The following is a 24,564-nucleotide window of genomic DNA, read 5'->3' on the forward strand; positions in this document are numbered from 1 at the left end:
GTTTGAGTGAACAACTTTAAAATATATTTCAAAACAATTTGGGCTGCTTAAAAAAATATCATTTCATCCCCGTCTTTAACTATAATGGCAAGGTTTAGGATCAATTTAATGATCTTAAAGTCATGGTTCAGAGAGCATCTCCTTGGGTTTTAAAAAAGAACCATGAAGTAAATTTCAGGGAGGTTTCTGGTGATTTAAAATATTTCTAAGAAGGTTTTACCTTAACTTCTTAAAACAAGTTTAAATGATTATTTGCTCCAGGTACGCCGTGACAGTAATTTGCACAATGTTGTTGACGTTGGCAGAGGCTGTGAATGTTTCAAGAAAGATCAAAATACTCTTCATGGGAGGAACAATTACAACAGCTCAAGTAGAGGTCAACAGTCCCATCTTAAGGTCAAAGAGGATGGGAGGTGGAGGGAGGAACTCTATTTCCTCACAGGGAACTGGATCAGTGGGAAAAGGTAGCAAGCTAGCCTGGGTTAATCTATGAAATGCTGTGAACAATGAAAAACCCATTGTAAGAAATGCGATTAAAAAAATTCATCGGCATTGGCCGTATTTCATACATCATTCAAGACGGAAATTGATAGAGGTGGAATGGAAGCGTTTTTGCTATCAATTTAGCAGCGAATTTTTGTAAGGATAGTAGTTATTAACCTTCTTTTCTCGTCGACGCTTACATTTTTAAGCAACTTTTTTTCGCTACGACCTTGACTCCGGAACACGCTACTCAAAAAGTGATAATTATATTGTTAACCTAACCTCATATCAGCTAAAATTGCCGAAAAAATGATGAACCAAACTAAAATAAAACCAAGCGTTTGCGTTTCAACAAAGCATTGTTATTATTACCAGCTCAGCTGAATCAATATCGAATGTTATCAGTAAAATTAATTGTGTTAATGTTAACAGAATTAATTTCAATAGATGGATTTGAACTATGTAAGTGCGTGATACCTTGACTTTTCAAACATTGAGTTTTTGCAGCTGCTACGTTGAAATACAAATATTACAGATCACTTAAACAAGTCTTGCTTAATCACAGTCTAATAATTGTTGGGATTTCAATACCCAAAGTTATCGTAAATCCAAATTCGTCTTCAGTCCTTATCACAGAAAGTTCCAAGAATAGCAAAACTGTGCACCGCTAAAGAAGCAAATATCCTTCTTTGGACTTCGCACCAATATCAAGGTCTCCTCAAACAATTAAAAGATGAGTTAATCCCTGGGAACGCCATTCAACGGTCGTTTACTCATGTGGCAACTTTAGAAACAGATTGCGACTTCGAAGATGACCTCTGTTCTTTCAGCGTTAATTGAGTTCAACAATTATAATTTGAGGTAAGGCGTAAAAAAAGCGTGGAAATGCAAATTTTGAAAGATTTTGTTTTCATTTTTTTTTAACTTGCACGGAAAAAAGTTTCAACCGCTCTCCTCTGCTACCGCTTACCAAATTGATACGCTACGAAATGTCGAACCTTCATTGTCGAACTGCCAAAAAATCCAAAACAACTAAGCTAGAAATCGCAATCTAGCAAACTACGCGCTTGCAATTGTTACCTAAAAAGTTTCGAGGCCAAAAAGTTGAGAAGTGTGACTAAAAATCCGGGAGCATGACATTTGACGAAAGTTAGAAAACTACGTTCTAAGGAATCCAAAAATTTCATGCTGCTACAATACAATTTTCAGTAGTACAGTCAGACAAACTTTCAAAAGAAAACGCAGCTTTGTCCATAAATGCGGAAAAAGTTAGTTTGAAACCGAAAATAAATTTGTTCGTAAGAAAGAATGAGTTGTGTTTTAGTATGCTCAGTTACTAAACTAGAGTGCGCATCACAACGTTAGAATTGTGTAAGTTTCCAGAAAATGGAACAAAACTACCTGAAAAATACCAAAATTTTGATTTCAGACTTAGTAACATGTCTTTTAAATTTTACTAAAAACTATAGAGAAAAATAGTTTGTTTGCTGTCCTAATAATATGCAAAATTAGTTGCAATTTTGAAAAATTATGAACAGAAACTCTTTTTAGGGCTAAGGTTTTTGCAATACTCATTAATCATAGACTGCTAGCAATTTTGGAATACAAATACAACGAGGAAGATGGGGGTTAGTGAAACGGGCAGCGTATAGAATTACTGAATTACAGTAAACAGCGTTTCTGATAAAGTTTTGCAGGAAAACTGGAAATTTGAATCGAAGTTGACGTATAGGTTGTTACACACAAGCATAAAATATTATAAATTCTCTCATATAATCATAGATAGCTAGCGTAATGACGCGTTTCTAAGTAACTGATTCAAACTGAAGAAGTTGCTTTATTTGATGGCTTTGACGCCTTTTCAAAAATCTATAGGCGTGTGTAGCTTTTTGGGAACATGTTGTATTCAACAATTTTGAAAGTTCGCACAATAAAATGCTAACCGACTAATTTTCGGAAGAATTGCTATCGAACTGCAGCCTGCTTCAATTGGGATGGGGGAGGGGGAGCCTAAATGGGACTAAGAATTTCAAATAGCCCCATTAGAGGTTAACATATACCACTATTAAGATTTAAAGTGAAAATGGCACAAGTTTCGGCGCACATTTCATTTGAATTTCATTATTAAATTGCCGCCAATTGAGTTCAGCTGCTTGAAATTGTGATTGAGAGAATTTTAGATCACGCGAAACGCAAAAAGTCAAGGGCGTAAAAGTCACTCGAAAAGTCAAACGGTCAAGCGCAAATTTTGCATAAAAAAGACACACAGGTTTACAATAATTGCAATGAACTTCGTTCAAGAGCAATTAAAATGTTATTTCGCATTAAAAATTTTATCTGAAAATTAACTTTTCTTTTGTGCAAACCGTTTCAACTCTCGATTTCATCAAAAACCACCGAACGTTACTATGATGTTGCCTGCCAAAATTTTTGCTGTCACCCGGCGCGTTAATAAAAACAAAACAATACAAAGAAACTTTTGCATCCAGTTGAATCTGTATGGTGCCCAGCGTAATGAACTGCAGTTTATTTAACGCAGCAACATTATTAGTCGTTAAAAATTTTGTACTAAAATCAGTTAACACACTCAATTAAGTCAGGTTGACTCTAAGTCTAAAATCGTTTTCGAACGTTTACGTACTTTTCTCTAGATCTCTTTCAAAAAATTGGGTTCGCCTCGGCTTTGATAGTCACGATACCTTTGGCAACCTTACAGTTAATTATTTCATGACTAATGAGATCAATCAAAAAACGTCATATATATTTGTTACTGCGACTACAAAGGAAAAACTCCTTTACGTTTCCCCGACGAGGATAATTTTATCAATTTCAGAAATTTATTACATAACAATTAAAGCGCTTTTAAGTTCTTTTTTAACAGATTTAATTTTCACTAAATTACATATTTACTGATTTTAAACTGAATTCTGCATGGTCAAGAATATTTTATCTCCTTATTATTGTTGTACATCGCCTATTATTTTGCCCTGAATGTGGTTTTAATTTTGTCATCAGTCGAGAATGACTTCCTAGAAACACATTCAATACATGCATCTAGCTCATAGTTCATCCAAACATTATCTATGAGCATACACAGCGTAAACCCCTAGCAAGAGCACACGAAGATTTCCGCCTTCCATTTCTGGCCTCACAAAAAGCTTCCAAGATAGGCCAATCCGTTACAGAAAAGTAATTAAGTCAATATTCAAATCTATTGATAAAGCGGCGCTAACTCATATTATTAAATTTTCGCAGCAAATTTGTTCACCATTTGCAGGTCAAAACGGTTCTGCAATTAAAAGCGAGGCTGCTGGTGGTGACGACAATTTGTCCTCTACTGGGTCAAGTGGGACGCGTGACTGTCTAGGTCAGCCAAGTTCTTCTGACAGACGTCGGCGACCTTCGTACGTTGAGATGATGAACACAATCCTGAGTTGAACAGAGTTTGAAGGACATATTGAACATTGTTGCCAAAATTTTTCAAATTTTAGGGGCAACGGTACAATAAAACCTGGTTACTCTAATATTTGTATATTAAAATCTGACTGTTTGTGAGCCGAAAGAAAAGTAACATTTATTCTTTGCAGTAAATCAAGTTCACAAAAGTAGACGTTCAGTTCTCAATTTTCAATAAAATACCATTTTGGAGAGTATATTTATGATTTTGCTGATCTATGAATCCACGCGTAATGATCAGGTCTTTGGTGTCTCTGATATCAGCAAACATAAGAAGCATACCAATGAAAATATAGTAAAAAGATTCCTGGCTTAAAGTGATCTGTTCAACTTGATCGTGAAATTCTTGAATTTAATATACTATTTTTAACGGAAACCAGTTGATGCTTGATATCATTTTTCTTCAAAAATATTGATTTTCAGCTTTAGAAAAACAAAAGAGTTCAGAAACGTGACGATATTGCTAATGGGCATTAAAGGATTCTAAACTGCATTAAAATCTGGCTGCGTGAAAATAGCTCTTCAAAGACAAACTTTAACTATCTACAATTCGACCCTGGACATTTACTTTTGTCAGCAAGATTGCTGCCTTTTTTATTTGCTGAAAAAGCATGCCAAATGATGAATTCAAATTCCATTAATATATTTATTGCTTCTCAAATGTTACTCTCTATAAATCAACATCCAGTTTTGCTACAATTTAACAGTTCAAGAATATAATCCGACCGATAGAATCCACAGCAAAATTGTATACGTACGTGAAACAAAACAGTTTCCGCGCCCGGTCCAGGCTAGTAAAGAGTGGCAGTTTGCAGCCTCCTCTCCCCCCGCCCCCCCCCCCCCCCCCCCCAAAAAAAAAAAAAACTAACATAACCGGCAATTTTTGCGGAAAATAGCCGCCGTTGACAAGTTAACACACATCGGGATTGAAACAAAAAAAGAAATAAAGAGAAATAAAAAGAGTTCTAATTTGGCGAGCAGTTTCAGTTAGATTCTAAAACTATACTTACTTCAGCTTTTTAACTGGAATATATAAAAATTAATACTAATGTCGGCAAGAATTGGCTCTAATCAACTTTCAGAACATAATGCACTATGGCTTAATGACCGAGCTTTATCGGTTTATCCCTTTTCTTTTTTATTTTGCTCTTTTAAGATCGTCCGTACACAAAACATTGCGTGATTCAACGAGTAAAATAATTGAAAATCCATTCAGTTAAAACACTGGGTGAAGTAAGTCAGGAGTCAAACGTGACTTACACTTTAGTACCAAAAAGCTACGTACAGCATAATTTGTGCGCTTTAAGCGCTAATTTTGCTCAAAACGTTTGATTGTCGGAAAGGCGTGAACAAAGGCGTGAAAACTTTTGAAAAGTTTTTCACGCGATTTGATTTTCATTTGCTCCGCTTACACAGAAAAGAAGGTTAAGCTGCTTTGTTAATTCACTGTTTGCCACGCCGTTGCGATTGGAAACGCCCAATTTTGATAGTCAGAAAACAAAGTAACTCAGCCTAAAATCAAGATAGCAGTATCAAGACAGTATACAGCATGCATACAAGCTACTACAAAATAAAGTAACAGGCTCAGGGCGTCTCAAGCGAAGGAATTCTTCGAGTTGTTCGGAGAAATTAAACGAGATTCCGTGGCAGCATTTTGATTTTTCACAAGCAATCACTCATCTCGAGATGTACAAAACATCAGATGAGCTGTTTGTTAGGTGATCAAACAAGCCTAAAGGTCTAGTTCGCTCGGAAAGGATGAAAAATACGAAAAAGAATTTCATTTTCGAAAACTTATTTTTCAACAAGATTATGCTTCAGTGCATAAAGCAAAGATTGTCAACAGATTCTTCAAAGAAGAGGAGCGAGAGGTACTGGAATGGTGGGCAAATAGATCTGAACTGAATCCAATTGAAAGCCTATGGGCAATTGTGAGGCAAAAATTACGAAAACCGAGAGAAATTTAAGAAAAATTGGAAGAAAAATGGTCAAAACCTTGACCCAGATGTCCTTAAGACCCTGATTTATTTTTCTGAAAACTTCATAAACTGTCTACCATATATTAAAAAAACTAGGAGCCTAACTTCCTGTTATTAGAGAAATGATTTGAACTCAAAGTGTTGTATTATTTGATTTTTGCGCAGCTTTTTAAGAATTTTCTTGGTGTACGTAGCTTTTTGGTACTATAGTGTATGTAAAACGAAACAAGTAATCAAAAATAACGAAGTAAAGAGAAAACATAGCAGAAGATGTCATATAAAACGGTTCAGAGGAATTGGATGAAAAACTTCAAAGCTCCTTAACTGACCAACAGAATATTAAAAAACACAAGTCAAATAAAAAAATTACATATTGAGAATTAGTGAAAGATTTGTGTTTCAGATATTCTTGTTGTTAAGGTAACCACAAACGGTAAGTTACTGGACACAAATGACAAGTATAAGCATAAACCACAATAAGCGAATTTTTTGTGGTTTATGCTTATAGGCACCCAAATAAGCATAAACGTGGAAGAACGTTTATTATGAAATCTCTCAATATTTTTTGCGTTATTGTCCCCAGAATCATTTTTGTTTCGTTGTAAAAGATTCGAGCACCAAGCAGCAAAATAGGTTACTGATTAACTGGCAGTTTTCGTTAAAATTGAAAAATTGCTGCCAGTTTTATTTCAAATTGAAAAAAGTGATACTTTAATTAGGTTCAAAAGCAATAACTTCTTCAACACTGGCAACATCCTGCCAAAAACTACGAAATGGCAAACAGCAAAACTGCAATAAAAATTTCATGTCACATGGGAGTCAAACAGAGTGCACAAACTGATCCAAACAGAAGAATAAATCAAAAATAAAAAAGGTGCTAAAACTCAAGAAGATTTTTAAAATAGCATCTGTCAAGCTAACAAATATACGTTAAAATAGTTATGTTGCCTCCTCACAATTTTTTGTCTTCAAAAAATACTCTGGCTCGTTAAAAGTTATCCATTGCAGCAAATTGAAGCCTGAAAATAGTTTCATTAGTCAAATAATGCCAAAAACCTGAAAACTGTTTCAACAAACTTAAAAATTAGCAAATAAATTAGCAAAACAAAATAAATGACATCCAGGTAATTTTTGAGTTGTTAAAATGCTACATGAACAATTTTTCAAGCCTGAACAAAATGTCTTCAATCCATAAAATCAGAAACGGCTGAAAAAGGCCAAAAAATTGGTTTAAAGGCCAAAATCTTACAAAACAAACATAGCAGGACAAATTCTGACACATTTCAAAGACTTTTTATTGACTAAACAAAACGCAAACAAACTGATCCCCCAGAATGTACTATGGTTTACAAAAACTATTTTAAAAAAATCAGATAACTAACAGTTAAAATCAATGTCAAACTGTTGGATGTGAACATGAATCAACTAGCGAGGAGGCAAATTTTTCTTCAAAGACTTTCTCAAATCACTTTACACTCAACTCACCATTATTTGACGCCGCCAAACCACCCGCTTTTTCGACCACTTCCTGTTTCGGCGTTACCAAAATGAGCACCTTAATTTTACTTCAAAAATCTTGAAAACATGTGAACAGATCTTTAAAAGACAGCTCCCCAATACCATTCAATTTATTTGAATTGTAAACAATAGCCGGAAGAAATCCGGAAACAACTTGAAGTAGAACAGTGACCATACTCACGCATATTTTTGAGCATCTTGAAAAACATTCAAAAAATAACCGCAAAAATGGCATTAGAAATCTAACTGCAGAAAATGATATGGCATCTGATAAAATTTACGTTTAGTTGATACTGAAAAAAATTTTGGCGATTGCAACTGAATATCATTTGGCAGATAACTTAACAAAATGTGTTCATATTGAGAAAATCAAGGAAAGTGTAATAAAATGACGGACGAACAAAATATTTCATATGTATTATCTACAAAATGTCAAAATAAAACTTTCTGAGAATTTTTCAAATTATTCTTCTGATAAACCAGCCACCAACACAATACCCAGTGTAGAAACATTATATAACAATCAAAACAAGCTAACAATTTTTTTTAAAAAAATAGAAATTGATAAAATTCAATCCGGTTAAAAGTGTCACTTAAAAACAACAAAACCTACACACCAGATCTTAATTGAGAATTGACCAAAAATACTTCACTAAGAATGAAATCAGAAAAAAGACAAACAAAAGACAAAAAATCGGTAAATTTGTTTTTCAAATTTACTCAATTTTCGGTGACAAAAACAACTCAAAATTAAAAGCAATCAGTTTCACAGCGCAAAAAACAACTAGGATAACTAATTACAACCACACAACTCCACAAATGCCGTAAAAAACGAATACGTTTATATAAACTAAAAAATCTTGGAGCAAAGCAAAATGGTTTCAAAAAATAGCTGAAAATTGAATCCTAAAATATATTATTTGCTTCTGATAGTCAAAACAGCTTCCAAACATACTACAACTGATTTAGATAACTGAAAGAAACACCTCAGATTAAAACAATTGGAGTGAACACTTAGAAACTCTCTCAAAAATAGCGCTCTCTCAAAAATAGCGCATGAACAGAAAACTACTCTCTCTTCTCTCTGCTCTTCATTTCATTTAGTCGCTTTACCTAAAGTTAATTCAGTTTTCACACAGTTTTCTTAGTTTCCACGTTCGGCATTGATTTTTATATCCTGTTTTAAATACACTCCAAAAAATATCCATCAAACAAAAAAGACGCTCCACCAATACTCATCTTCGAGTCGTAAAAAAACAGAACACCAATACAATCCAGTTTATTTGGATTGCAAAAAAGGAGAGCGCCTAAATAAAAGCCGTTGAGAGGCTGACGGCGGCTATTAATCAAGAAATATCCAAAACTACCCGAAGACCAATTAGTCCTCTAATTCATTTAGAGAGGGATCAGCAGGGCAGATAATCTTGACTCCAAATGATTTCCTTAAATTTGTTTTTAGCTAAAACCGAGGTCGGGTCCACGGATAGAGTTCTAGTATGCGATAAAAACATTCGGTACGCACAGACTTTCTCCGAGTTTTAATCTTGAAAAACACTATTGTTTACTCCAACAAAATATTAGAGAGAGAGAGAGACTTGGGGGGCGTTTACTGCATCATCGGTCGTGTCACTAAAAACAGTCCAACAAAAAATTTCGAAGAAAGCCGACAAAACAATCCCAAGGCAAAATGTTCCGATCTACAGTTGAAACAGTTCAAAAAACTATCTAATAAATAAATAAATTTTAAAAAAAAACAGCAAAAAAAAAGAACATTCAAAGAATTTTCATTGACTAAACGAAAAACTAGACCTAGAACGGACTATGAGGGAATTGGAAAAACAATTTAGAAAAAAATCCTATCCAAAAAATCGAAAACATACCCGGCAGATTGCCGGAAAATAGCCGCCGTTGATTCCAATAAGCATGATTGGGATTGAACGAACAGAATATATTGAAAAAAAAAAGATTTTTGTACAAAAATATTTTTGAAGTCCGATTTATTTTGATGGCATTTCGTAGTTGAACATACTTCTGTTTCTTAGAGAGAGGCTATAGGGGCTACTAACAATACCAATAAGCATTAGCGATGGTAACTAAGACCTATAGGAACGATGTTCAAATAGCGGGCATCTAAAATTGGGCTTTATGGGTTTATCCCGTTTCTATTTCTGACTTCAATTTTTTATACCGACTCTGTTCATTTTGAATTGCTTTGCTTAGCAACTGATGTCCAAACTCACTTTTAGCAGAATGAGAGAAGAGAGAAACTAGCCTAGAGAAGTCAAAAAGACTTCACGCAAAATGTCGAAAAAGCGGCAAAATGGTAAAGCGAAAAAAAGTTTGACGAAGTAAAAAAAAATACGAGCGCAATAATAGCCGGCTGAGAAGATGAGGGCGGCTATTAAAAACTGAAAATCAAATTGAAATTGCCGCATGTGAAAAAACCACTAGCGAGAAAGCGAATTTTTGTTCAAACACTTTTTTCTCACTCTACTTTAAAATTAGAGCAAAAAAATTTCACGCCGCAAAACCACTCGCTTTTTCGCTCCATTTCCGGTTTCGGCGTGACCAAATTCACTACTCCAATTTGACTTCAAAAATCATAAAATGTGTGAAAAGATCTTAAAAAAAGACAGCGCCCCAATACAATTCAAATTCTTTGAATTGTAAAAATTCTGTGAATTGTAAAAACAAAATATACATTGTCTCGGACTGTTTCGTCTGGTTTCTTTGGACTGCCTGTCCAAAGAAAATAGGTTTTGCGTTAGAAAATTTTTCTTTTTAGAAATTCTGACTATTAAAGAAAACATATAAAGAACTTCCGTTATTTTCAAGCAGACCAATAATAGCGGTGTCCGACCTGTACGAACTTTCAAGAAAAGCCTCCTCTTTCTTGCCTGATAACCATTCATCTGGCCAGATCGCTTGAGATAACTGCAGACGATACTGGAAGACATGCGTCCCACCTCAAGGAGGGTACGGTATGCACATGTCCATTCTTACTAATCTCTCTTACTTGGCTAAAAAATATGAATTGAAATTGTTAACTCGATACAATCTAATATAATGACAATAGCTAATATACAAAATAGAAGATCGACAAATGAATTGATATAATTTCATAATTGTTAATCATTAAACTTTTATACGATAGCCCTCTGTCCAAGAATATGTGCAAGTTACTTCAAATTTTACTCCAAGCAAAAATTGTGAAAAGGCCGTGAAGAAATCTCATCAATATTCACTTATATCAAGTTACACTCAAAACCGTTAGTCTTACTTCACTGTAAACAGATATCAGGGAGGGACAAAATAACATCCAAAATTCTCTTAACTCTTTCCAGCTGCTTTCCTTTCATTTCAAAGAAGACTGAAAAGTTTCATTTGGTTATTTAAGTTTTCAGTTCTTAGCGTTTCAGAACTTTGTTTTCTTATCCGATTCGAACAGAGTAAAAGGACAGCAGCCAATTTGTATAGTTCCATCCAAACATGAGGGACACGCAGTAGAAAAAGAGGGTGGGTAACATGGGGTAGAGGAGCAGTTGTGTACTGTGTAGGATACTCAGACTGCTGTATCCTAAGAAGGTTATGTAGACATAATAGCCCAAAGCAATCACCCACAGTGAATTGCCCAAGGCCACCGAGCCCACGTTAGAATGGGTCACAACTGAAACAAGGAAAAATGTTTGAGTAAATTTGCGACCTATTGTTTTCGTTGTTTTCACTGCCGGTACTTTTGCCCCATATTGTTGAACAAAATTGCGCACCGTTTATTTTCTCGTCATCACTCGTGGCATTTTGCCACAAATAGCGATCAGTAGTAGTAATTCAAACTTTAAATTTCCACGTTATTATCAAGCCGAAGCCTGGGTCCTTTAATTTCTCGCTCCACAGAAACTAGAAGTCTAATTGATATTTTCAATACGAGAACATTGGTTCGCATTCCTGAATGCCAACCTCAAGAACTGACACGTTCTTGGCATTCAACTTCTTAAGATGATTCTTTCTATGCGTAATCTCATACGTGCAAGACCATAATCACAATCATAGAGTGAACGCACAATTTTTCTTTCTCAATTTAACAGCCAAAATTTGAAATAATATTTTCAAAAATATATTGCTAATTGAATCCCCCTATTGGTTCATGAATATATCAAATAATAAAAGTTAATAACCTGATAGTAGCAGCAGAATCACTCCATGCAGAATGGTGACAACGGGTACTATGGCATTAAGATGTATATCGAATGCGTAAGCCCACTCAATCTCAAATCCTGAAGCACTATTAGCACCTCCTCTGTGACGCGACTGCATAACAAGGTATCTGTTTGACAGGAACCTGAAATTGGGTACAGTCAAGGATTAAAAACTTTGACAACTCTCAATTGTTAATATCAAATAATACCTTCAGAAAAGATTATCAAGTAAAACTTAAGGATAGTCAAGTAATAATTGAAGTATACTTTTGAAGTGTGTTTCAGCCGTTTAATTGGCATAAATCAACACCTGGAGGTGCTGGCAGAAACTTATAATTAATCTCACTTAGAGATGCAGAAGGTGGAAATACATCAAGTTTTACCCGTGAAATGAAGATCTTTACTTTATTCGTAAGGGGTCGGAAAATGAAGTTGGTTGAAGGCTATATACTGGCGACATATCATTAACTTTCCATTTTCGAATTTCAAAGCCAGGGCCAAATTTCAATGCCAAGTCTTAAGCAGCAGCAGAAAATAGAAATTTTCTTAAAAAACAAAGCTCGGTAAGGTGCGTTCGTACATAATGTTCCGGCCCCGCTCATCCACATTCTTGATTTAATTGGCTATCAAATGAGGAAAAGATAGAAAACGTTCAAAAAGATACATATCGTTCAACAAACCACTAATTGAATAGTTAATGCCAATTTAATGGGCCGATGAAACTTGTTGTTAATAGGACTACTAGAATAGACCATCATAAAAATCAAATAAGCAAAAATTACGACCAAAACTCGATGTCTATATTTTAAAAAATAAACAACCGACTAACGTCGGGCGAATTGCTCTTAAACGACCGGTTGGCTTCGTCAGTAGTTAACCACGGTTTAGTGAGGCTAGCTTTAGATTAATTGAAGGGGCGTGAGGTGAGCGCAGCGGTCAGGGGTGCAACCGGGGGCTGATGTGGGTGGGGGCAACAGCGGAGGGGGAGGTAGGGCGATGCTTAGTGGGCGATCTTTTACGCCACCCATGCGCACGTGTTAGTTTTTTACATAGTAACGTGCTATATAACACATAATTTGTTACGGGGGGCGTAAAAAAACGGGGGGAAGGGACAGAATAGATCCGGGGGTTCTTTGGCTGCGATGTGCAGCGGTAGGGATGGGGGTGAAGTGGGCGGTGGGCTGATTGCTGATTTGAGGGTGGTGGTGGGGGGATCAACTCCAAGAACCGCCCTTCCCTTCACGCCAAAAGTATAAGCTTCCAAAACAGTTTGATAATCGCATACTTGGAGACTTGTGAGCTTAAAGGCTCTAAGAGAACAAAACACCCACTGGGCGCTACCTGTTTATTCCGTTTGAGGACGAAAAGTCAAATGGGTCAGACGAAAAATCAGTCACGCGAAAAATCGCAAAGCAAGACCAACAGGACTAATATAATTGCTACAAACTTCGTTTGAGAGCAATTGATATTAACAAAAACAAAATCGCATTAGATAAAACCTAACCAAAACAAATTGACCTACAGTTCATTAGAAAAGATATGGGAATTATCCTCAATGGATAACAGGTCGACAAAAAAGCAAAAAGGGGCGAAAGTTAAAAAATCTATTTTTGAAAAAAACCGATTGCAAAGTGATTAAAACCATTAAATAGTAAAAGAAATCATTTCAATGTTTATTTAAATCTCCATAGAAAAGAAAACAACAATCACGAACAATTTAAAACAAATCACATAATCAGAAACAAATCACAAACCTCCTATTAACAAAGCCGAGAAACAAATAGTTGAAACTAAAACCGTTATAAAGATTAAATTATAGCTCACTGGAAACGGGTTTTGACCGGTCTTTAGACAGACCAAGCTACAAATCGACCAAAAAATATTCAACAAAATGGCGAAGTTCAAAAACCCTAACATGTTTTTCAAAACAAATATTTTCAGAAATCACGACAGACATAATATCTCTACTAAAAGAGATAGATCAATTTTCAGCACCTCAGGAAGCCAATTGCGGCTGTTATTAAGAAAACTGAGTCACAAGACTATAAAAAAAAGAGAAATACAAGCACAAGCCAAAACTTCAAACAATTTTACGACACCAGTGTTGAAGGCACTAAAATTATAAAATGTTATCTGCAAGAACTGTAAATCATCATTTGCTTCTCATCTGAACATCAACGGGTTCTCCTTCATATTGCTCAACAAACAACTAATGGAATAATTGATGCCAATTTAATGGGCCGATGAAACTTGTTGTTAACAGGACTACTAGAAAAGACCATCATAAAAATCAAATAAACATTAATTACGACCAGAACTCTATGTCTATATTTTAAAAAATAAACAACCGACTAACGTCGGTCGAATTGCTCTTTAACGACCGGTTGCCTTTATCAGTAGCTACTAGCCACGGTTTAGTGAGGCTACAGGACTAATATAATTGCTACAAACATCGTTTGAGAGCAATTAAAATTAACAAAAACAAACTCGCATCAGATAGAACCTAAATAAAACAAATTGACCTACACTTCATTAGAAAAGATATGGGACTGATCTTCAATGCGACTGGATAACAGGTCGACAAAAAAGAGCAAAAAGGGGGATTCAAGAAATAATCTATTTTTGAAAACAACCGATTTCAAAGTGATTAAAATCATTAAATAGTAAAAGAAATCCTTTAAATGTTTATTTATATCCACATAGGAAGAAAACAAAAATCACGAACAATTGAAAACGAATCACATATAATCAAAAACAAATCACAAACCTCGTATTAACAAAGCTGAGAAACAAATAGTTGAAACTAAAACCGTTATAAAGATTAAATTATAGCTCACTGGAAACGGGTTTTGACCAGTCTTTAGACAGACTAAGCTACAAATCGATCAAAGATTATTCAACAAAATGGCGCAGCTGAAAAACCCTAACATGTTTTTGAAAACAAATAGCTTCAGAAATCACGACAGACATAATATCAACTAAGAGATTAATTTTCAGCACCTCATGAAACCAATTGCGCCTGTTATTAAGAAGACTGAGTCACAAGACTATAAAATAAGAACAGATACAAGCACAAGCCAAAACTTCAAACAATTCAACGACACCAAAGTGTTGAAGGCAATATAATTATAAAATGTTACCTGCAAGAACTTTAAATCATACTGTAAATCATCATTTCCTTCTCATCTGATCAACGGGTTTTCCTTCATATCGCTCAACAAACCACTAATGCAATAATTGAGGCCAATTGATTAGGCCGATCAAACGTATTGTTAATAGAACTACTAAAAGAGACCATCTAAAAAACCAAATCACCATTAATTACGACAAAAACTCGATGTCTATACTTAAGAATAAACAACCTACTAAGTCGGGCTACTTGCTCTCAAACGACCAGTGAGCTTCGTCACTAGCTAGCCACGGTTTAGTGAGGCTAGCTTTAGCTTAATGAAAGTGGCGTGACGTGAGCGCAGCGGGGTTGCACCGTGGGCTCTGATTTGGAATTTTAAAAAAAATCACAAATAATTACAAACAAATCACAAACCTCGTAGTAGCAAAGCCGAGATACAAATAGTTGAAACCAAAACCGTTATAAAGATTAAATTATAGCTCACTGGAAACGTGTTTTGACCGGCCTTTACAGAGACTAAGCTACAAATCGACCAAAAATGATAACAAAATGGCGAAGGTCGAAAATCCAAATATGTTTTTGAAAACAAATATTTTCAAGAAATCACAACAGACATAATATCTCAACTAAAAGAGATAGATTAATCAATAATCCTTATTTTAATCCTTAGGTTTTAATCCTAAGGGGTTTTAATCCTTAACTTACAATTTTATAGCGTTTCGCAGAATGTGGATATACGGGAAGTGATTTTCTAAACTTCTATAAAGGTCTTCGAATATTGCTACGACGCAAACTGAAAGAGGATGAAAATGCGTTTCATCTAATTGACAGATCAATTAAGACCTACATTGAGCTTAGGAGTTTGAACTAAGGTATGGCATGATTGATAAACGACAAGAGATACAGCAAATCGACTTGTGTTACCAGAATTTATTTAGATAATGTATGATTACAAAACACCTGGAAACAACGACAATAGTTCTACAGCAGACCACCCCTACGGATACTCATGATACGAGGAATTGAAAAATAGTAACCCAAGAACCAAAACCTGGAATAAAAAGATCAAGAAAACAGAAGTTGTTGAAGATGAACAGTAAAGAACACAAGAAAAAACAAATAGCTGGATGATATGAACGTTAGAGGGGTCTACAAATGCAAGACAAAATCAGAACAAACAAGGGGAACTTCCAGTGAGATCGTTAGCATGGCAAAAGATCCAGCGACAGTCGGGAGCAAAGAGACTGGAAAACTTAACGAAAATGAGCACTCAAAATTGGAGCTCAGCAGGGATGGTGCCCGTGGAAAAGAAGAGTTAAATTTGGACAAAAATCCCCATGGTGACCATGAAAAGCCTCATGATCCCAACATCGCAGACTAAGAACAGAGTAACCCTGTTTTTGAGCAAATCGAGTCTCCATAGAATCAGTTGAGACTTCGGAAGGAGAACGGATGGACAACAATGATGATAGAGATAACCTCATGAAGACAGAAAACCTTGATAGAGCTCAAGAATCACGTGCGACTCCAGAAACCACGAATCAACGAATACAGTGCAAATGCTAACACAGATTAGAGAATATGACGGATAGAAATGCAACACCTCCGGCGACGAAAAGAATTGATCCAGGGGGAAATCCAATCTTTCCCAAAATCTACCCGCCCTTAATGAACAAGAACCCTCAACCAACTCTTACTGAACCAAAACAAGAGGACTTTTATCGCTAGGTATGTTCTGCAAGTTTCCCTGATCATATTTAAGCAAATTAGTAAAACATCAATTCGAGTGCATCGAGCGTCGATTTGAAGAGCCCATGTTAAAGAAGATTCATGAATTTTTATTTTATCGCATGCAGAGATTGTTGGATTGTCTGCAGCGGAAAAATGAATTGAAAGAAAAAACAGACAGGAAATTCAAACCAAGTCCCACCAGGGGAGAGCTACCTGCTTTCAAATATTTCTGCTGATGTCTGACAACCGTCGTACTGAAGACAATGACTGATCCCAGTTAGAATCTGACTGAGGCCCCAATCAGAAGCATGTAATCTGATGCAGTCAAATCGAAGAACAACCAAAAAGCTCCTGCGTTTGAAGAAGCGTCAACGATACCGTTTATGAAAGATAAACTCACAACGACAACTACAATGAGATGAGCGATAATCCAGAGTATAAAATTGAAAAGACATCCGGTAGATAAGCACGAAACCATCAAAGAAGTCACTCAATTGTTTATGATGTGTATGCGATTACAGAGGAAAGAGATTCACACTACCTGGAAGATATACAATGAAAAGTTTAGGCCTTCGCTTTAGAATCCTGACGGGGTCTCTGATTATTGATCATGATAAATCTGACACGAAAAACCATCTTCCAAAGATCGGACTGGCCTGAATTCAACAATGCTGAAACCAAACCTGATCGGGCCTCAAGTTACCACAAAAATGAAAAAGCCATTGTAGAAATTTGAATTTCATAAGCAATTACAAGAAATCTTGTGCCAAAATAAGGACCAATAAGTGGCAAAATTGATTTGATTCGCTTCAAATCATAACATCCTGAAGCATTGCGGAATAAAGGGAATAGCACCTCAAAAAGGTTTGACTAAGCGGCCGTCAATACACTGCCCACAGTTGATGAGATCGGGACTCTGAGATAGAGAGAGGAGAGCGAGACAATATTGACCTATCTACACGATGTGCTTGTGTACGAAACAAAGTGGGCCTGGAATATTTAGAAAGCTCGACGTTCAACATGACGGCACTTCTCTTCTTCAGAAAGGTATCGCGACATGATACAGTATCATTGATATAAACGACTTAGATCAACAAAGCAAATTTCGGAGAAAAGGGAACTATACGAGATTCAGCTAGCACCAACAGAGATATTCGAACTTGCGAAACGTGCGAAAATAGCAAATGCAGAAAATGTCTCCAGGAGTCAGAAATTTCTACACAGGCGTTAAATGTCAAGCTCGAGAAAGGAAGCATTCACTCTGCGCAGAAGGTTCAGAGAATGCAGAAAATGAACGCTGAAAACGAGTACATCTTTGGACAAATTTAACATACTGATAATTGGGCATGATAGATCAGCATTTGATAGACCAGTATGAAATTAACTTCGATGAGTAGAAAGTGCTAAATGCCACTTAGTACAAGAAGTTGAAGACAAATGACTGGGCGCATCTACCTGAACATATAAAGAAGCATTAAAGAGCAACAAAAGGGGACGTCTTTCTAATACACCGGAACTATATTACGATGTCAAGAAGAAAGGTCACAGAACGCAGCTGTAACAAGTTGATTTACTGATAGTTGGCTCCAACCTAAATCAAAGCGTCCACTTCCGATGTATCATAAAACCACTGGAAAATTGGCTCATAACACGTCATAAGTAGCTAATTTTGAAGCTCTTTCAATCAATTTAAATATATACCTGCAACATATGTCTGGTGAAAGTAAATTTTGACAACTTCATTAAATTAAACCTCGAAAATCTAACTCAAAAATTATTTCAGGTAGAAACAGAGCCGTTAGTTAAAATTTTTGTGAGGTAAAAAATGAGTTGATCAAAACAATCATGAAAAATTGAACTCCATCTCGAAACTGATCACGTTTAGCGGCCATTGTGTACTTTCTGCAAAACTACTTGGAATAAGACCAATATACAAAACAACAATGAACAAAATTGCAACAGATCGCTAAGTCGAAAAAAAAACTGTTGAGAAAATTAACATTACCCCCACTCACGGCCACATGATAGCTTCAGAATTGCACTAATTGATAGTGAGGTTTCTGAGATTGGGCAAAAAAAGAAAGCACTCAATTTAACACTCGATTCGGTTACTACTGCTTACGACAAAAACGCTTGACATTTATTTTTTAAAATGCGGACATTTTTAGAAGTGGCCGTCAGAAAAATTGCTAACCCAAGAAAAAACATCCGTAACATTTTCGGGGCAGTGTCTTTCTTGCAAACTTAATATCAAAAACAATCTAACTTTTACAAAATGCATTTATTTAATTAGAACCACTCAAACCAAGTTGATGAAAGAATTAAAACCAGTATTGACTTATCTACACGATACTTTTCCGTACCAAACAAGTTGTCCAGAAAGATTTCAAAAGCCCGACGTTCAACTCGACGGCATTTCTCTTTTTTCAGAAATGTATCTCGACTTAGGACAGAACCATTGATTAGAATGAGTTAGATCAACAAAGCAAATTTCGGAGAAAAAGCAACTACACGAGATTCAGCTGGCGCCAACGGAGAAGATAACCAAAATTGAAAAAAAGGCGAACGCGCAAAAATGGCAACAGCAAAAAAATGTCTCCAAGAATCAGAAGTTTTCACACAGGTGTTAAATATGAAGCTCGAGAAAGGCAAAAATCACTCTGCGTAGAAGGTTCAGAGAATGCAGAAAATAAACGCTTAAAACGAGTAATCTTGGACCAGTTTTACAAAGCGACAAATGGACATGAGATCAACAAAACAACACAAAAGGATGTTCGTACATTTTGATAGATCAGTATTAAATGAAATTCGATTAGTAGAAAGTGCTTAACGCTACTTAGTACAGGAAGTTGAACAAAAGTGACTGGGCAGATCTACCTGAACATATGAAGAAGCATTTAAGAGCAACAAAATCATATCTTTCTAATCTGGCGGAACGATATCACGAGTTCGATGAGAAAAGGGCACTATATAGCTGTAATAAGTCGGTTTACTAATGATTCGCTCCGACCTAGAGCCAAAGTCTACTTCTGGTACCCGGTGAATGATCGCAGCCAGTGATGGCAATCTGAAAATGTTATAGGAAAAAGGCAGACAGCTGAAGAGAAGATCGAAGAAGACGGTGAATTTAACGAGAGTGGCAATTCGCAGAACGATATGCAGAACGATCCGACAGTCAAAACGAAAAAAAAACTTCGTCATCTGACCCAAGCATGACTGTTCGGGAAGAAATAATCAGTCAGAAGCTTTCATTTTCGGTTTGAAGATGTTGTGAAATAACTGAAATACAGAAAATGTCAAAGACTAGAGACGAAACTACATTCTGTCCCACAACGACAACAACGATATTGCCAGTATTTGTTTTCCAAATGAACCTTAAAAGGCCAAATTTTTCAAAAGAAAAAGCATGATCGCCATGCAATTCGGAAGCCGTTTCAAATTTCTGCAGAGCAATCAATCAGCATTTCAGAAAATTTTGTTGATAAGAAACTTGGGAGAAAGTCGAAAACTTTGAAATTTTCCGAACTCATCAAGGGCTCAAAATCAAAGCTTTTGTGGTTTTTTGCTCTTGACAATATTTTGCATTTTATCAGACCTAAATAACTGTTTGCTTTTTGAGATCCTTGGGATGATGAGGTTTTAACCCTTCATTTAGTGTTTTGGAGAAAGTGGAAACACGGGAAGTTTTCCGACGATGTTCCAGAAAAGTGATTTTCTGAACTTCCATTGAGGTCTTCGAATCTTCGGAAGATTGTTACCACGAAAAGTGAACGAGGGATGAAAATGCGTAATATCTGATTGACAGATGAAGTAAGAACTACATTGAGCTGAGGAGTTTGAACTACGGAAGAGCAAGATTTATAAATGGCAAGCGAGACAGCAAGTCGACTTGTGTTCCCAGAATGTATTGACAAAACAAACGCAATTTCAAAAAAAAATTGCTTCGAAACATATATTTGGCAAAAAGATAAAGTATGATTAGAAAACAATACTTCTACAGCAACCCATCCCTACGGATACTCAAGACCCGAGGAAAAGAAAAATAGAGTAATAACTCAAAAAATATCAAGAAAACAGAAGTTGTTGAAGATAATAATAAAGAACACACAAGAAAACAAATGGCTGGATGATATGAACGTTATAGGGGGCTACAAATGGCAGACAAAAAGGGGAAAAAGGGGGAACCTCCAGTGAGATCGTTAGCATGGCAAAAAGTTCCAGCAAAGAAAAAAACAGTCGGGAGCAGAAAAAAACAGTCGGGAGCAAACAGACTGGGAAACTTAACGAATATGAGTATCAAAATTGGAGCCCAGTAGGGATGGTGCCCAGGGAAAAAGAAAAGTTAAATTTGGACAAAAATCCACTTGAAAACCTCCTTGAACCGAACATCGCGAACGAAGAGCAAAGAAACCCTGTTTTTGAGCAAATTGAATATCCATCGAATCAGTTGAGATTTACGTTTTAAAATTGATGATGATGATGATAGAGATAACCACATAAGAAAAGAAAACCCAGATAGAGCTCAAGAATCACCTGCGACTCCAGAAAACAAGAATCAACGAATACAGTGTACAGTGCAGAAGCTAACACAGATTATTCCGCCGATAAAGCTGATGAACAAAATCCTCCTCAAGTGTCCACATGTGACCCCATCGTTGAGCGAAAGCCAGTGTAATTTAACTTTTCTTTTGAAGGGAAGATGATGGATAGAACTGCAACACCTTCTGCGACCAAAGGAAATGCTCCAGGGGAAATCCAACCCCTCAAAATCTTCCCGCGCCTTAATGAACAAAAACCCTCAAACAATTCCTGAACCAAAACAAGAGGACTTTTATCGCTAGGTATGTTCTGCAAGTTTCCATGATGATATCTAAACGGCAAAACATCAATTCGAGTGTAGCGAGCGTCAATTTAAGGGTAGAGCCCATGTTAAAGGAGATCCATGATTTTTCATCGCATGCAAAGATTGTTGGGTCTTCTCAAACAAAAAAATGGATTGAAAGATAAAACAAACAGGAAACACAGAAAACAAGCCCGACCAAGGGAGAGCTATCTGCTTTCAAATGTTTCTGCTGACGTCTGAAAACGGTCATACTGAAGACTGACTGATCGCAGTCAGGATCTGACTGAAGTCCCAATCAGAAGCATGCAATCTGATACAGTCAAAACGAAGAACAACCGAAAGCTCCTGCGATTGAAGAAACGTCAACGATACAATTTTCTGACGAGCGAAAGAGAAGAACGATATTCCATAGTAAACATTTGAGAAGACATCCAGTAGATAAGCACGAAATCATAAAAGAAAGCACAGCAAAAATTTCCAGAAATTGGATAGGCCAGAATTCAAAAGCTTAAACCAAAACTGATGAAGAAAACAAACAGAGCAGGTTACAAATGTTTCAAAGAAGTTCTTGTATAAAGATCTTAACCGTAGTCCTAAAAGGAGAGGAAAACAAGCGTTCAACTTCTGCAGTACCTAGAAAGTGTCATCAGAAAACATGAAAACACATTAACTTACTGGATGGCTCATAGACCCAAACAAACCACGCGGGTGGTTCTCTCATTGGTTCCCTACGATGGATCTCTAATTATTGATAACAAATCTGACACGAGGAAACCATCTTCCAAAAATCGGACTGGCGAGAATTCAAGTGCTGAAACCAAAACTGATGAAGAAAACAGAGCAAGTTACAAATGTTTCAAAAAGGTTTTTGTATAAAGATCTTAACCGCAGTCTTGAAAGGGGAGGAAAACAAGCTTTCAACTTCTTCGGTACCTAGAAAGCGTCATCAGCAAACATGAATACACATTAATTTACTGGAGGGCTTAGAGACCCAAACAAACTACCAGAGTGGCCCTCAAGCTACAAAAAAAGGAAAAAATCCCCGGTCGAAATTGGAATGTCATAAGCAATTTTATGAAATCCTGGGACAAAATAAGGACCACAAAAAGAAAAAATTGATTTGATTCGCTTCAAATCATAACATCCTGCGGCATCGCGAAACAAAGGTAAAGGCATCTCAAAAAGGTTTGAATAGGCGGCCGCCAATACACTGCCGAGTTGATGAGATCGGGATTCTGAGATAGAGAGAGGAAAGCGAGACAATATTGACCTATCTACACGATACGTTTGCGTACGAAACACAGTTGGCCAGGAGGATTTCAAAAGCTCGAAGTTCGACTTGACGGCACCTCTCGTCTTCATAAAGGTATATCGGCACGGGACAGTATCATTAATAAGAACGAGTTAGATCAACAAAGCAAATTTCGGAAAAAGGCAATTATACGAGATTTAGCGGGCGCCTACGGTGATATTCGAATTTGAAAAAAGGCTACAGTGCAAAAACAGCAAACGCAAAAAAAAATGTCTCCCAGAGTCAGAAACTTTCACACAAGTGCTAAACATCAAGCTCGCGAAAGGACGAGTTCACTCTGCGTAGAAGGTTCAGAGAATGCAGAAAATGAACGCTGAAACGATTACATATTTGGACCATTTTAACAAACTGACAATTGGACATGAGATCAAAAAACTACACAAAGATGGTGGCAGCATTTGATAGATCAGTATGAAATGAATTTCGATGAGAAAGTGCTAAAAGCCACTTAGTACAGGAAGTTGAAGACAACTGACTGGGCGGATCTTCCTGAACACAAAAAAGCATTTACGAGCAACAAAAAGGACTTCTTTCTAAAAGCGACGTTTTTCTATAATACACAAGAACTATACTACGAAGTCCAGATAAAAGGTCACTGAACACAGCTGTAATAAGTTGATTTTCTGATCGTTGCAGCCAACCTAAACAAAAGCGTCCACTTCCGAGATATCAAGAGCTATTGAAAAATTTGCTCAAAACGCTTCATAATTAGCTCATTTTGAAGCTCCTTCAATAAACATACATGTATTATATATGTTTGCCGAAATACCAATTTAGCAACTTTATCAAAAGGAAATCATGCAATTTTTACTCCCAAAAATCTTTCAAGTAGAAACAGATAGAGCGGTAGGGTAAAATTTTTGTGAGGTAAAAAATGAGATAGTTGATCAAAACAATCATGAATAATCGAACTCTTTCTCGAAACTGATCAGTTTTTCCGGCCATTTCGTACTTTCTGCAAACTACTTGTTATAAAACAAATATACAAAACGACAATGAACAAAATTGCAACAGATCGCTAAGTCGCAAAAAAACGGTTTAAAAAATCTAGCAGAATTACCCCTCAAACGGCCAAATATGATTGCTTCAGAATTGCACTACATGATAGTGAGGTTTCTGAGAGTGGGCAAAAACTCTTTCGCGGAAAACATTTCAGGGGTAGCGCTTTCTCGCAAAACTATATCAAAAACATACTAACTTTTACAAAATGCAATCATTTAATTAAGCCCGCTCATACCAAGAGCAGCAAAAAATGTTACTGAAAGTGTATATTCGGACTACCTCCTTAAACTGATTCAATTTTTCGCGTGGTTATTTCGAGAGGAGCGTCTGTTATTGAATCAATACGTCTCTAATATCTTTTGACCATAAATGTTACTAGCAGTTCCTATTTATTATCTATCAGAATCTGAAATATTATTGGAGTCACATATTCAGCCATAACCAACTTACGTCGGGAGATTTGTTCCCAAACGACTGAATTCAAGTCTCCAAAAAGTTCCGGTGAATTGCAGACTTCAGGCGTTTACTGTTCATCCCGTTTTTGATGACGAGAAGTCAAGAGGCTCAGACAAAAAATTAGTCCAGCAGAAAATTGCTTAAAAAGACCACATGACTAACATCTTTGTCGCAAACTTCAATCAAATGAAAAAGGACGTCAACATTTTTAAACATAAGTACAGGATCGAAATAAAGAAATCAAAGTTGAGGTTATGAAAACTTCCTCCAGCTGAAAAACATAGCCGATAGAATACAGAAACGATGCATATAATCATTTACCAAACCTTAAGAAAATCAGAGATATGAAACATAAGGAAAAAAAAACAATAATAGCTTTTAAAAACAAGAAAGCACTTAAAAACTTCTAACACAACTTTCAATTTAGGGGTCTAGACAGGTGCGGGGGTTGCGGCTGG

At 36.3% G+C, this 24,564-nt stretch overlaps 2 protein-coding genes across 2 annotated transcripts in view; one reads left to right on the forward strand and one right to left on the reverse strand.

The window, feature by feature from the left end:
* Positions 1 to 4,209, forward strand: part of LOC142350349 (uncharacterized) — a 52,700-nt gene extending 48,491 nt beyond the window's left edge. Inside the window, exons 12-13 of the mRNA XM_075402184.1 lie at positions 262 to 464; positions 3,761 to 4,209. Coding sequence (XP_075258299.1) covers positions 262 to 464; positions 3,761 to 3,921 — 364 coding nt within the window. The 3' untranslated portion in view covers positions 3,922 to 4,209. The remainder of the gene's footprint in view (positions 1 to 261; positions 465 to 3,760) is intronic.
* A 6,257-nt stretch (positions 4,210 to 10,466) lies between these two features.
* LOC142351143 (protein unc-50 homolog) overlaps positions 10,467 to 24,564 on the reverse strand; it is a 440,200-nt gene continuing 426,102 nt past the window's right edge. Inside the window, exons 6-7 of the mRNA XM_075403259.1 lie at positions 11,612 to 11,775; positions 10,467 to 11,103 (exon numbers count right to left, since the gene is read on the reverse strand). Of these exons, the coding sequence (XP_075259374.1) occupies positions 10,868 to 11,103; positions 11,612 to 11,775 (400 nt within the window). The 3' untranslated portion in view covers positions 10,467 to 10,867. The remainder of the gene's footprint in view (positions 11,104 to 11,611; positions 11,776 to 24,564) is intronic.

The sequence above is a fragment of the Convolutriloba macropyga genome, chromosome 12, assembly GCF_964194025.1.
Source record: "Convolutriloba macropyga chromosome 12, txConMacr16.3, whole genome shotgun sequence".
NCBI classification, from domain to species: domain Eukaryota; kingdom Metazoa; phylum Xenacoelomorpha; order Acoela; family Convolutidae; genus Convolutriloba; species Convolutriloba macropyga.